This window comes from Emydura macquarii, unplaced genomic scaffold (assembly GCF_026122565.2).
Source record: "Emydura macquarii macquarii isolate MOO-44397 ecotype Brisbane River unplaced genomic scaffold, CSIRO-AGI_Emac_v2 contig_1390, whole genome shotgun sequence".
In the NCBI taxonomy this organism is placed as follows: domain Eukaryota; kingdom Metazoa; phylum Chordata; order Testudines; family Chelidae; genus Emydura; species Emydura macquarii.
In genome coordinates, this window is record NW_027131527.1 from 12950119 (window position 1) to 12963860 (window position 13742).

The window sequence follows — 13742 nt, forward strand, 5'->3', positions numbered from 1 at the left end:
AAAAGACGTAAAATGCACTTCATGCTGTTTCTTTCCTCTTCCTGGCCCATCTAATACCTATCCTAGCTGGAGAAACCCTGGATCACTGGCTCCAGGTCTCCTTAATGATACTGACCATTGTGGATCTGGAGAAAGAGAAGTATAGGAGTATCTTACCCTGAGACGAACCACCTGGGTGACTGAAGGCTCATTTTCCCGGAGAGCACCCAAGTAGGATTCTTTCTGGAAGGTGGGGACATTATCATTGACATCCAGAATGTTAATCCTCACTCGCCCCGTGGTCTCTTCCCCACCCCCGTCCCTAGCAATCACAGTCAGTGTGTAGCGCTGCGTCGTCTCAAAGTCTAATCGGGCGATCAGTGTGATCACGCCTGTGTCTTTATCCAGGGAGAACCTGACAAGCAAAAAAAAAAAAAAAGAGGGGGAACAGAGGAATTACAAAATCAAACCCTCACTTCAGGCAGACAGGAAACAGCTGTCTGAAACAACACTGTAAGAAAGAGGCAGAAAGAGGGAAACTGGGAAATGTTTGACGCTGTGCGTATAATCTCATAGGTTCCTCCTGACTGTAAGATTTCACTGTACTACAGCCTCTTCCAACTGAGGATCTCATCGTGCTTTTCAGACACTGATTCACCCTGAGCCTTTGGGTGGTACGTATTACTTACCCCATTTTACAGACAGAGCAAATGACGCACAAGGGAAGTTAAAGCCAAACTCCTGAAGAAACTGAGGCATGAAGAGGTCACAGCCAAAATTTTCAAAAACTCTGGCATCCAAATCCATATTTAAAGACTGAAATAAGCAACCTGATTTTCAAAGGGGCTGAGCAGCCGCAGCTCCCATTGAAGTCAGTTGAATTACATCAGGAATCACTTTTGCCCTTTTTATGCCTCAATGTCGATACCATATTCCTAGCATTCTAGGAAAAGACTCCTGGTCACTCACCCATGGCAGAAGTTTGTGTAGTTCTAATACCACCATGCAAGTTGTTATTAAGTGTATGTCTTGACCTCAAGTGACACATTTGTGCAGAAAGGTCCTGATCTAGTGAAGCAATTAAGCATGTGTTTCTCTCGAAGCACAAGCTCAAGTCTTGTTGATTTTGCAACCCAGAGATCTTCGTCCAGTAACTCCTGTACAGAGCCCAATAATTTATGGCTGAACGAGAGTCTATTTTTTTAGAAAAACATCCAGCCCTGATTTAAAGACTCAAAGCGATAGACAATCTACCACATCCCTTAGTAAGTTGTTCCAAAAGTTTACTACCCTCACTGTTAAAATGTGCACTTTATTTCCAGTTTGAATTTGGTTAGCCATGGATGATGTTACACCTTTCTCTGATGTATTAAAGCTCAGTCTAGTATCAGAAAATGTCTCTCTGTGCAGGTACTTATAGACTGCTCAAGTCTTCTCTTTGATCAGCTAAACAGATTGAACTCTGTGAACCTCTCATCTTAAACTGTGCCTGCCAAACCAGCCTTGTTGCTTTTTTCTGAACTCTCTCGAATTTTTGACTACCCATTTTAAAGTACGGACACCAAAACCAGACACAGATCTGGACTGATATTTACTGGCCAAGATAGATGGGGGTGGCTTGAACAGTCTGCATTTAGCAGAGGGCTAATGCCATTGAAGTCAATGGAAGTTTTGCTATTCACCTCAACAGCAGCAGGATTAAGCCTTCTGCTATGATCCAACTCTATCTGCCCTCAATTTACGAGCACCCAAATCACAAGAGAAAGTTAGATCAAAAACAAGCCAAGTACAAACAGGAATAGGTCTTCTATTAGGGTCAGTTCACCCTCCCTGCTGCAGTTTACAGTAGCCTCTCTCTCAGGAGCAACTTCAGAGATTAAAGTTACCAACATTCCAATTTCATAACTTCATGGTGAGACTGAAAAGTGATTTTAAGGAACTGACGCTCTCTGAGAGGTTCTGTCACACTTACCTGTCAGGATCATCGCTGAAAAAATAGCTGACTTTCCCATAAGGGCCCACATCGTTGTCAGTTGCCTAAAAAGTTTAAGTACAAAAGGAATATTAATAGCAAAGATGTTTATGAGAATTTCAATTTTAAAAAGTAAATTCTGATTAGGAAAACATTTAAAAATCCATAGGAATCTTAATTCAACCTTACCTACATATAGCTACTGCCTTGGCTTGATGGTTTCATTGACATCCTTCTAGGTTACCTGTCTGCTCCCTGTTCTCTAGAATATCTTGCAGAAAGGGCAAGGGTTGGGGTTGTTACACTCCCCTCAGGACTTGCTCTGAGGGGATAATGATTTAACGCTGCTTTTCTGATCCTCCAACCTGCCTTGACTACCTATAGCAGGAGCTGCACCCAAAATGCATTCCAAGTGGGTATACAAATCCAGTTCTGCTTTCTGCCCCTTCTCCTGACAAGTGAATTAATAGGCTAACACCAGTGCAGATTTTGTTAGCTGACATTTTTCACCTGATAAATCTAGGACTCGGATGTTTGTGCTTTCCTGAAATGTATTCTGTATATGTCCCTGACTCATAGTCTGCCCTAGATAACAACACTTCATCAAATCCTCTTTACACTACTTCCACAAAACTTTAGCAGTAAGAAACTTTTCAACATACTGTACTCTAACTTACATACCAAGACTAGCTGGTATGGTAAGTACACACACAAAATATATATGTGAACAACAGGACATAATAAAAGACATAGAAAATCAAAAAGAAAATTAATATAATAATTATGAAAGACCAGCTGCTTAAATTTCACATGACACAATCCTACAAAAGAAAAGCAATACAAAAATCCACACAATAATGAGGGATAGTCACTCTAACAAGGGTGGTGGTGGTGGTGTGTTGCAAGAGAAAATTGCAAAGCCCGATTTGCCAAGGAAAGGAAATAAAAGTGTCATTTACAGAAGGGAATCACAGTTCATATAACGGGGACCAATCAAATATCAGTTAAAAGTAGATAAAAGGGCATTTTAACATATTGGGTTACCTCTCCTCATTTCTCGTGTTCAAGGTCAACACCCATTGCTGCTGGGCACAGCCTCGTGAAGATGCAGAAGTATCTAAACTGAGATTGAGGCCCCATTATAATTTTTATTATTTACTATTTATTTAGTGTTGACCATGTGCTGAGGACTATACAAAACACAGAAATGAAGACAAACCCTGCCTCAAAGCTTTTACCATCCAAAATACAGATAATCTTCCAGGAAACCCAGAGAAGAGAACAATGTAAAACTTTGATTTTTATACCTACTTACCTTACGTGGCCTCATAAGGACAAAAGCAGAGACAAAATATCAACAAGCATGTATGATCTTGTATAATTTTATTTATATTTTCTATTGTCATGCTTTTCAAATAACTCTGGTGTCCAAAAGTGACCTGGCAGTTGAGTTAAGCACATGAAATCTGGTTTTCACTCATCCTTCATCTTCACACAGATCTGGCACTCATTGTCTTTTGGAACATGTCCATTGTCACATTGTTGTAGTTTTCCTTGCTAGCTGGTGGAATCACTGCAGTTTATCATTTGATACAAATACCTAGCAGGACATGCTGCTGCATGAAGAAAAGGAGCAAAGTTTAGTCAGGCAGCTGAAATATGAAATCAAATCCTGCTTTTCCACTCAGGGCCTCTTCTGATTTCTGTTGGAGGCCAGAGAAGGCTCCCATAGTTGTAACCTCCATGCTCAGCCTCCAAGCTCTCTTCATAACCAACATCTCTCTTCATGGCTGAGAAGAACTGGACAGTCAATTTTTCTTCCTTAAACTTCTGGATGAGTCACCATTGATCAATGCCAGATACACTCACCCCAACCTACAATTTTCATGTTTTGTTTTGTTTTTTAAAATCAGAGTAGTGGATCCAAAATACCAGTTTTCAGACAAGTAAGAACGCAATTCTGAAAGTATTTTCCAGGAAAGGTAGGATTGCCCAGTGGTCAGGGCCTGGGGCTCTGCACACTTTACACACAGGGATTCTGTGGTAGAGCAAGGAACCGCAAGACTTTGGGCAAACCATTTAGTCTCTCATTGCCTCAGTTCCCCTTCTCTGAAATGATATTCATGCTGCTTTATCTCACAGGAGTGGTGAGAAGATGAATACATTAAAAGCACTCAGATACTATGACAACAGAGGAAAATAAATATCTAAGACACACAGACAGAATCTTAAATTTTTGTAGTGGCAGCAGAGTCACAATCAGAAAACCTTTGCCAAAACTGTTCTATTTCAATACCGCCATGATCACTTTTTCTGCACCCTTATGTTTCTCAATTATTCAAACAACAGTAGATGCCATTCACTGTCAATATTACACCATAACAAAAAATGCAGACTCTGAAAGGACAGCTTAGTGGTCTAAAGGTCAGGTTGGAAAACGCAATCTCGTTACAACAAAAGATTCAAATCTTAGTAGGGTCAACTCAGCTTTTTACCCTTCCAAAGTAGATAAAGTGAGTGACATGCACTTCTCTGTGTGTGGGGTCGTTCAAATGAAACCTTCGAAATAAAAAAAAAATAAAAAAGGCCTCATCTCCTCAGCCTGGATGGAAAGGACGGCAAAGTACCTGTAAGAGTAGCGATTTATCCTGTTGCCCTTCTTCCCAATTCTCCCCTTTTCCTTGCTGTGATAAGTGCCCCAGAGGGATATGTATTGCAATCATGCTCATGAATATGGTAGCTCATAAATGCATAGCAAGATATTTGGGGGACAAAATGTAAAATGTCACTGTCAATTGCCTGTACCAAATACCCCCAAAACCATTTTGTTTTTAATTATCATGGAACATTGACATGTTCGTTGAGAGAGAGAGAGAGAGTGAGCATACATGTGACTAAGTGTATGACACACACCAGGTCACACACATTCACACAACCTCTTTTAGTTCCACACAATGTTCTGAAAAGCAAACTGTGCAAGGCTGCAAATGCCTCTTTGTTTTTAAAGGTAAGTTTTCTTTATATAAGAAACAGTTTAGTTAGGGGCGCAAGGGAGAAAGCGGGGCTGAGCCCCTGTTACTGTGCTTTTAGTTCCTAGCAGAATCTCAGGCCTTCTACTATCAGCAGCCCATCCATGTAAACGGTTTAGAGCTGTGATAGGTTTCACAGGCTGACCATGGCAAAATAATAACAACCTTCCCAGAAAAACGTGTAAATGTGTAAAACTCAAAGTGTCACTCTGGGTGAGCAAGGCAAGATTTGCGGATGTCTTAAAGTCTTTTCTCTAATGAATATATAAAATATGTATGAATAGCAGCAAAGGAAAAGGACCAGAAAATTTTATTTTAAAATGAGAAAAGTGGGAAAAAAATCCCAAACTATCTTTTTTCAAAAAACATCTCTTTTCTAAATTGAGCCCATCTGGGTTTCTTTGGTTCCAGTGGAGCAGGGGAAGGCAGAGGCAGAAACACATTTGATTTCATAATGCCATCAAAGGGCTTTATTTTAGGGCTGGCATGGAATAGAATCCTCTCCAGCAACCTTCGTGATTTATATGCTCTTGATTATTCTTGATAGAACAGAAGCTCAAGAGTACCACACGGGGAGGAAACCCCTTTAACTGTGCTTAGCTCATTTAGCAGTTCTGAGGGTGGGGAGGAAGAAGTGGGCATGAACAGAGAAAGAGAGAAGAAAGAATAGGAGAAAGTATGAAAACTAACTGGAGAGAAATCATATATTTCTCAAATGCCTTCCCAACTCAGGCAGTGAAATCTGAATGCCTAATGCTAGCTGAGTGACACTTTTTATAGCTGCCAGTACTTTTAGATGAACAGCCTCCTTAATACTAGTGCTCTAATGCTTGATTTAGTTAATCTGTATATTATCATTTCATTAAACAAACCACCCCCTGCCATTAATTACAGCCCAGTAGCCAGGAAGAATCCCACTCAGGAGACCAGAGATTCACAGAGGGGGTCTCGGTTTCCCTCCAGGCTGGGGTCTCCGAGGAGGTCTTTTACTACACACAGTGGGAATCTTTCAATTGTCCATGGTAAATATTGCCAGGAAAATGGAACAAGAATGTCCATGTGTGGTCCCAGCTGCTTTGTGTGTATTGGTGCTAAAGTATGTGATCGCAAACTCCTCCTAAGTGGGTTCTTTGTACATTAAGTTCCATTTAATTGAGGCAAGGGAACCAGGTTCCTACTTGTAACGGGATAATATTCCAGTCATTCTCCCCTTCTTCAGTGCAAGCACACTTCATTTTCCCCTCACAGTGGGGAGAAGCTGACACAAAACCCTTCTTCCTCTTACAAGCACAGCTCCCCTCCCCAATAAACAAGGAGGGGTTCCTTACCAAACTACCTGCACATTTTCCCATCCTATGAATGAAAGTCCTAGAGGAGGAGTATGAAGCAACAAAAGGGAGACCTCTGCAGGGAATGCCTCTGGTTTTATTCAAATGTGCAGCACCCTTTTTGAAGAGCCCTTCAGAGTGCGGCATCCATATCCCGGCATTTAGGCATTCTGCATTAAGAAGGCACTCTCAATGCAGAGGATCAGAGCTTTGTCAGAGGGGAAGGAGGACAAACAAATAAAAGTAATTGCTGCTTGACTCTCCATTTCTTTTTTCCCTTTTCTTCAGTCCACCTCCCATCCCCCTATTCAGGAGAACTGCTCTTTGGTCTGGCATGGATTGTGGGTAGGAAACCCACATACCTATCAATTTGCAACAGCTCAGCTCCTCCCAGTAAGCCTTCCAGGTGTTTACCCTCCTCTGCCAGCTGGAAGCTGAGAGGCTGCAATTTACTGTTGTGGCATGGTCCTTCAGCAGCAGGCTTCAGCTTTTCCTGGCTCAGAACATGGCTTTGAGATAGGATTCCCTGAACTCTTGAACCAAATGTGTTCCGCCCCATTAGGGAGAAGGCTAATGAGTGGTCACACAACCAGCAGATTCCTCATATTTGATCCAACCTCATCTCTGCACAGAAAGCTTTGAGTTAATGTGGCCAGTACAACTACCCACAGGTGTCCAGATGGCCCTTCAGACAGATGCTCCTCAGAGCCCCGTTCATTGAGAAGGAATAGATTTCTGGCAATACCTTTATACACCGCATCAGTGCCCACTTTAATAGGCTGTTCACAAATGCAACTGCACCAGGTGGCAAAACCCAAATACCGCACATTCCAGGTCTCCTTTATATGTTGTTAGTAGTATTGTTTTAATCAAAGATCCCTCCAGTTCTAACCACCCGTTGCTCCTGTTTCTTGCTCTGCTCAGATTCATTCCCTGTCAGTCTCTCTGACAAATCCAACATGGTTGCCAGCTATATTACACAAATATGGCCTGGGGAATGAACAGAACCCTGGACCTTCTGCTCCAAAAACACAGGCTTCTGTAACTTGAGGTACAAGAAAATCTCCATTATGTTGCTTTTGGCTTCAGAGTTTCTTTAGGCCAATCTTGTAAATGCCAGGCATCCTTGAGTTGATGCTGTTAAACTAAACTGTCTAATAAGTAAATATTTTCAAAACATAAAATAATTTTAAAACAAAAGCCAAATTCATGCCTATGGTATCATTTCATGCCACTGAAATCAATGGAGTGTCACTGGTGTACCATGTGGCTCAGTGGGTCTCTTTTTGCTAGCTGGATTAAATGGGAATGTGCTCCATCCATATTTTTGTGGGCCCATGGACGGTGAATTCAGGATGAATCAAAGCAGGTCTTACAAATCTGCATGTTATACAGTTACTAAAAAAAATCCTGTGTTACTGTGAACCTGTAACCACACAGCAGCCACCCCACTACAAAAGAGAGAATCTTTTATTTTAGGCTCCCAAGATCCGTGTTATCACAGGTACAGCAGCCAGTTCTGATAAACAATGCAATTCAGTTTGAGGCACCAGCTTTGATTCACTGCTCAGGAAGCATATCACTTCTGCTGGTGTAAAGAAAGGAAAGGAATGGATCTGAAATTGCACATGCTCAGCAGAAATCTTTATTATTTCTCCTCGTTCTGGGGTTAAATTGGTAGATTTTTACTGCTGTTGAGAGTGAAGTAATAATAAGACTAGGCAGAGCGCAGGCAAATGGTGTGCAAGTTTCACACGCATTGCTCTGATATTACACCTCAATTTTGAATTGCAGTACTCCCTGTTATTCCAGTCCTGGGCTCCCACACAGCTCTGCCAATGCACATCAATCTTTAACTGTAACTACTCTAATAGTTCAGCTCTAGGCCTCTCCTGAGGAGAGACTGCCAATCATACAACACTTGTAGAATGGATTCATAGAGCCCAATTCTTATCTTACACTGATGTAAATCAGGAGTAACTTTCTTGACATAAATTGAGTTAAACTGTTGAAAGTGAGATTAAAATCAGGCCTCTTCTGGGGAAAAACTATACTTTATAATGCATGCCCACATCTATATATATTTTTACCATGCATGTTTTAAGTCTTCATTTTAAGTGGTAGTGATTGCTACAGTTGCATGCTCTTTTCCATTTTAACTGTGCTTTCCTTCATTTGCTTATTACTTTCCAAAACTTTCACGTATTACACTGAAATTTTCCATGGATGGTCACTGCTCAAAGATACATCTAGACAAAATCAGTTACCCTTTTTGTAAAAACAAAGAGTGAAAAGTTACCCTTTTCTCATTCTTACCAAAATAATTCTTCTGCCCTGCAGCACACACAAATCTTATAGGTAGATTCCCCACCTCACCCCCCTGTTTTGTTTTTAACAGCGCTACAGCCTAAATGCTTGGGGGGGGGAGGAGGAGAGGAGGAGGTGCAGGGAAATTGGGAAATAAGTCAGTGCTGAGCATGAGTACCTTAGAGTATTTCTGGTGACAACAGAGTTTAAATTCACCAGCTTAGGATCCAATGAAAAATCACACTTTGCACTTGTGAAGCACAGTTAGAATGGGATTTCTTGCTCAGCTTGTCAAGTGAACCAACACAGGCTGCAGTTTGTGTGTGTATGGGGAGCTAAGGTAGCTGCACAATGAAAAGTTACCTTTTAAACACAGCACTTATGTGCCTGTTAGTTTCAAGTGCTTTAGGAAAATCACTCTCAAAAACATTTTGGTACCAAAAAATTGTTTTTGTTAGTAATAAAACGACTTGATGCAACTGAATCTTTGCACTGACATCTGTAGTCTAGATATTATCTTGCTACATCATCTTGTATTCCTATATTTTGCTGTGAAAAGATCAGACCATTACTATTAAAAAATCACCATATACACGTGTGCACTACTTGTGGTTTTCAGTAAACATGAGATTACACCAAAACCTAGGATCTGAACACTCCTTGACCTTACGAGGTCTGAAGACCTGATCCACTCTAGTTTTCAGTGTGCACATCCATAAATCAGATTTTTACCATGCCTGTCCAGGAAAAGGGTTTTCCCTATGTATGTCATGTCAAGGATTTTCATCTCATACAGAATATTCACTGTGGGGGCCCATGTTCTTCAAATAATTTTGCTCACCAATGGCAACGCTTGGTACGTTCTCCTCATCCTGCCATGATCTTTAGATGTAGTATATTCATTCATGCCTTGCTTTGTGGGTGACTCTTATCAGACGCGTGAGAGTCAGCTTGGCAGCTGTTCAGGTGAGAAAATTAGAGCCAACCTGAACAGTCCTGACAACCAGCCTGCCAACCAAGTGACACTGTGGTCAGATACGAGGGGGCCTGAACTTTTAGATATTAATGTATAGGGTGTTCTGTAATAAAATCTTTAAAAAATTAAGCATATCTAATTTCTTCCCCTCCCTCCCGAGTTTCCCCTAAGGAATTAGGATAATAGAACATCCCATAAACTCTTATAAAAAACAAAGGAGGGGTTTCTTTGCCTGCTGGAGCCCCATGTTTAACCAACCAACCAGCATTTTGTTTCCTAAACCCCAAGTGCAGCGTAAAAGGATGGTAACAGTGAGATAAGAAGGCTTTTCAGAATGCTTGGATTGGCCGGGGATGAGGTAATGATTTATAACAGGCTGGCTTTACCAGCAAAACTAATTCCCTCATTTGGCCCTTTATAATTGCATTCGTAAGTGCTTATTTCAGTGATGGACAATGCTGGGGAAGTGTAATTTTCTTCCGCTGACAAAAAACCAACCAGGAGAAAAAAGAAGGTGAAAAGAAGGTGAGTGTAATAGAAGGTGAGAAGAGCTGCTCCAGGGGGCCACGGCATGTGGAATGTGAACTTCAGCAGTCCCGAGAGGGATCAAAGCCTTGCTCCGTACACAACCTAATTCTGTGATTTCCCAGAACGTAAAACAAAACCACTAACATATCGCACAGAAAAAGTCGTTGGCAATTTTCATGGCTGATTTCCTTCCTTCTGAAAAAAACCTCCTCCTGCTCCAACATCTTCCACACCCTTGAGTGGCAGAAATGCAAGGCCAGGTAGTAGCTTTGATGCACCCAGCCTGCTGGCTCAGAAACCGCTTGTGTTACACATGCTAGCTACCCCAGAACAGTGTTAGCATGTGTTATCGCCATGCTAAAATACCATCAAGCTGCTGAGGTAAATGACACTTGGCACTTTCAGTTATTGTTTCTAATGGAAACAATGAGTGCAATTCTCCTTTGCTTTAAACAAGTTTTCCAGAGTAACTTCAGTGGAATTATTTCTGATTTACACCAGTGTAAAGGAGAGGAGAATCAGGCTCAGTGCATGTTCTGGTGACCACAGGCCAATGTCATGTGGTGTGCAGACTCATATATCACATAGAGGCAACCAGGGAAATAATGCAGGTTACTGCTGTGTGTGACAGGAGACATGAGAAAAGTAAGAACACACGCTTTGGACATATTTAATTGTTGTGGTTGTCATAATTTTTACTTTATAGGACCCTTTTAGTTTTAAGGATGAAGTTCCTTAGTGGTTCATAACCCACAGGAGAGGGCACAGAGCCACTTGGGATTCTAAATCTGATAAGGAAAGCTATCACAAGGACTTAATAGGAAAACAACACACTCACATTGGAGGACATGCAAACAAATACACACAGAACCACTTAGTCAGTATACATACCCCTACATGATTCCTGGGATTCAGCTCTGCCCCTCTTCCCCTGGTCCCCCCTCAACACGCACAGCCCTGACAATCTGACATCAGACACAAAAGAAAAAAAGCAGCTGGCTGGAAGATTCTGGGGGTTTCATGACAAGAATCAATCAAATGTTTTTATGGCTGCTCATCTCCTGTGCAGAATATTAACATAGGGTTTGCCGAGTGTACCCTGCAAAGGTCAAAATGAAAACATGGGTCTATATCTGTATTTTTACGAGCTGTCACTGCTGCAGTGCATTTCTAGAGACCATTTATGTACAACCAAACTCCAGAAGAGTGCCAGGAAGACAAGATCTAAAGAAGCCAAAGGAGTAGTTAATTCCCTGAACGACACTGCAGTGCATTAATATGCTCATGAGACACTGTGCAGCTACACTGTATTACATATGTATACTGTGAGTTATATCTGTGGACACAGACTAGCATACTGTGGGTGCTACCATAATACAAACAAATTTTACAGGTGTCTATATAACATACTAACAAACACACACAGAGGAACAGACCGCTCTCTTCTTTATACAGTTTTATTCCAACCCATAAATCTCTTGTATTCTCCTCCCGGGCCACACTCATTGTGATACATATATTCAAAAATACCCCTCATACATTCACAGCCCCCCACCTACGCACAAACATACCCCTCTCAAACATATCTACCTTGCACACGTGTGCATTCTCACACAACACCTTACACCTGTCACACGTGCATATACTTCCTCCCCTCCGTTCCCAGGCACCCATCACCCATACACACTAGCATGAGGCTTGTGATGGAAATCAGCATGAGAGCAGCTGCTGCTCTAGACCTGCTACAAGACAAAAGCGGAAGCCAAAGCTGTAGAGTAGTTCTGCTCTCGTGCACAAATCTGCAGAAAAGGGCATGTCTTACAATTTGTTCAGGAAACAATAGCAATGTCTGACATGTCATAAGGATTGATGGAGCAGAAATTTACATGGGAGAATGCATTTTTAAACAGCTCCATGGAGCCCTAGCGCTTTTCCGGTAATGGTTTCAACATTCATCATCCACTGAGCCCCACTGAGTAACTCCTTAAACTACATGAGATTAACTCTACTCGCAGCAGCTTCAGGGAGGCACAAAGAGATGAGGAAGGGAAGAGTTTAAAGACATAGGAGAATTTTCTACAACAGCGTTTCTCAAACTGGGGGTCCAGACCCAAAAGGGGGCCACAAGGCTACTGCGGGGCGGGTCATGAGATCACAAAAATTACAAGGTTACCATACATCTGGGTTCTCCCAGACATGACCTCTTTTTTGGTCCTCCAATATCTGTCTGGGTGGGTTTCTGAAATATGAACAAATGTCCGTGATTTTCCCTTGTTCATCCTTTTTCCTTGTCTTCGGAGCTGGGCGCCTGGCCAGCAACCATCGCTCTACAGCCACTGAAGACAGCACTGCCACCAGCAGCAGCACAGAAGTAAGGGTGGCATAGTATGGTTACTTAACTCTAAGGATCTGCACTGATGCTGTGAAAGCTATGTCCAGTACCAAGAGTGTGTGCATGTGTGGGGTGGGTCATCACAGCCTGATATATTTTCAAAGGGGGGGCCCAGCAAAAAAAAGTTTGATAACCCCTGTTCTACAAACAATGGGAGTGGAAGATTGCTTATGCTGAGAGACCCCTTTAAAATACACCCTCTAAGCTCGGACAGTGCTTCTTGAACACTTCCTCCACCGCCATGTTCACGGATCATCAACGTAGTTAAAACGCTAGACTACCCATCTTCTAACAACACTTAACCCTTATGTGGCCACAATGTGTAGCACGGGATGTTTTCAAAATACTGCACAGAAACCCTTTCATCTTTGCTGCATCAATATGAGCTAGGAATATCACCCCCATTTTACAGCTTAGGGAAATGGCTCAAGTAATATGTCCCAGGCCACAGAGTGGGCCTAAGAACTCAGGAGTTCCTGCCTCCTTGCCCTCTGTTCAATCCGCTAGACCATGCTGCCTTCTCTTCCCTGCGCCTGACTGAAACTCCTGTGACCAACTCTCTAAATACATCTACAGGAGCGCTTACGGAAGGTCTATTTCTTGAGGTTCCCCAATGCTCCGAAACATGCTGGCATGGGGGGGCCTTGCTGTACGTACCTCAGTATAACACACAAAAATGCAGACAGACCCACATACGCGCAATCCAGTGTTGTGCGCATCACTATGTCTACACTGTAACTAAACGCCTGCCGCTGGCCCGTATCAGCTGGCTCAGGCTGTGGGGCTGTAAAATTGCAGTGTATACATTTGGGCTCAGTCTGGAGTCTGGGCCCCTCTCCCCTTGTGGACATTTGAGTCCCAGGGGGTCACATGGTGCTTGTGCACATCACTGCGTTTGAGGCACACTGGGCAGATTGTTCCTTGCAGTGTTGCTGAACCTGGGATAACCTCATGAATCTAACAGAAGATCTACCTGAATCAAACTGCTCCAATGTGAGCAAATTCAAACCTCAGTGCTCATTCAGTCTGGACTCCTCCTTTCTGCTGATAGATTTCAGCTGTGACTTAGAGGGAACCCTTCCCCACTCCCCTTTTCCCGGAATGAGATGGGAACTTTTACCTCCACTTTCCCCCATCCCCTAGGTTAAACCTGGTTTGCAATGAAAATGGATCTTTGAGGTGACTGGATAACTGAAGCACAGTGGAAGAATAATTAATTCCTTTTGACTTG

The 13742-nt window shown here is 42.3% G+C and overlaps 1 protein-coding gene across 3 annotated transcripts in view; it reads right to left on the reverse strand.

The window, feature by feature from the left end:
- CDH23 (cadherin related 23) overlaps positions 1 to 13742 on the reverse strand; it is a 454320-nt gene that overhangs the window by 169317 nt on the left and 271261 nt on the right. Inside the window, exons 14-15 of one of the 3 annotated variants that reach the window (XM_067552666.1) lie at positions 1952 to 2016; positions 157 to 394 (exon numbers count right to left, since the gene is read on the reverse strand). In XM_067552666.1, the coding sequence (XP_067408767.1) occupies positions 157 to 394; positions 1952 to 2016 (303 nt within the window). Of the gene's footprint in view, positions 1 to 156; positions 395 to 1951; positions 2017 to 3505; positions 3568 to 13742 lie in introns of those variants that run through there. The other 2 variants (XM_067552664.1, XM_067552665.1) reach the window with 2 other exon arrangements.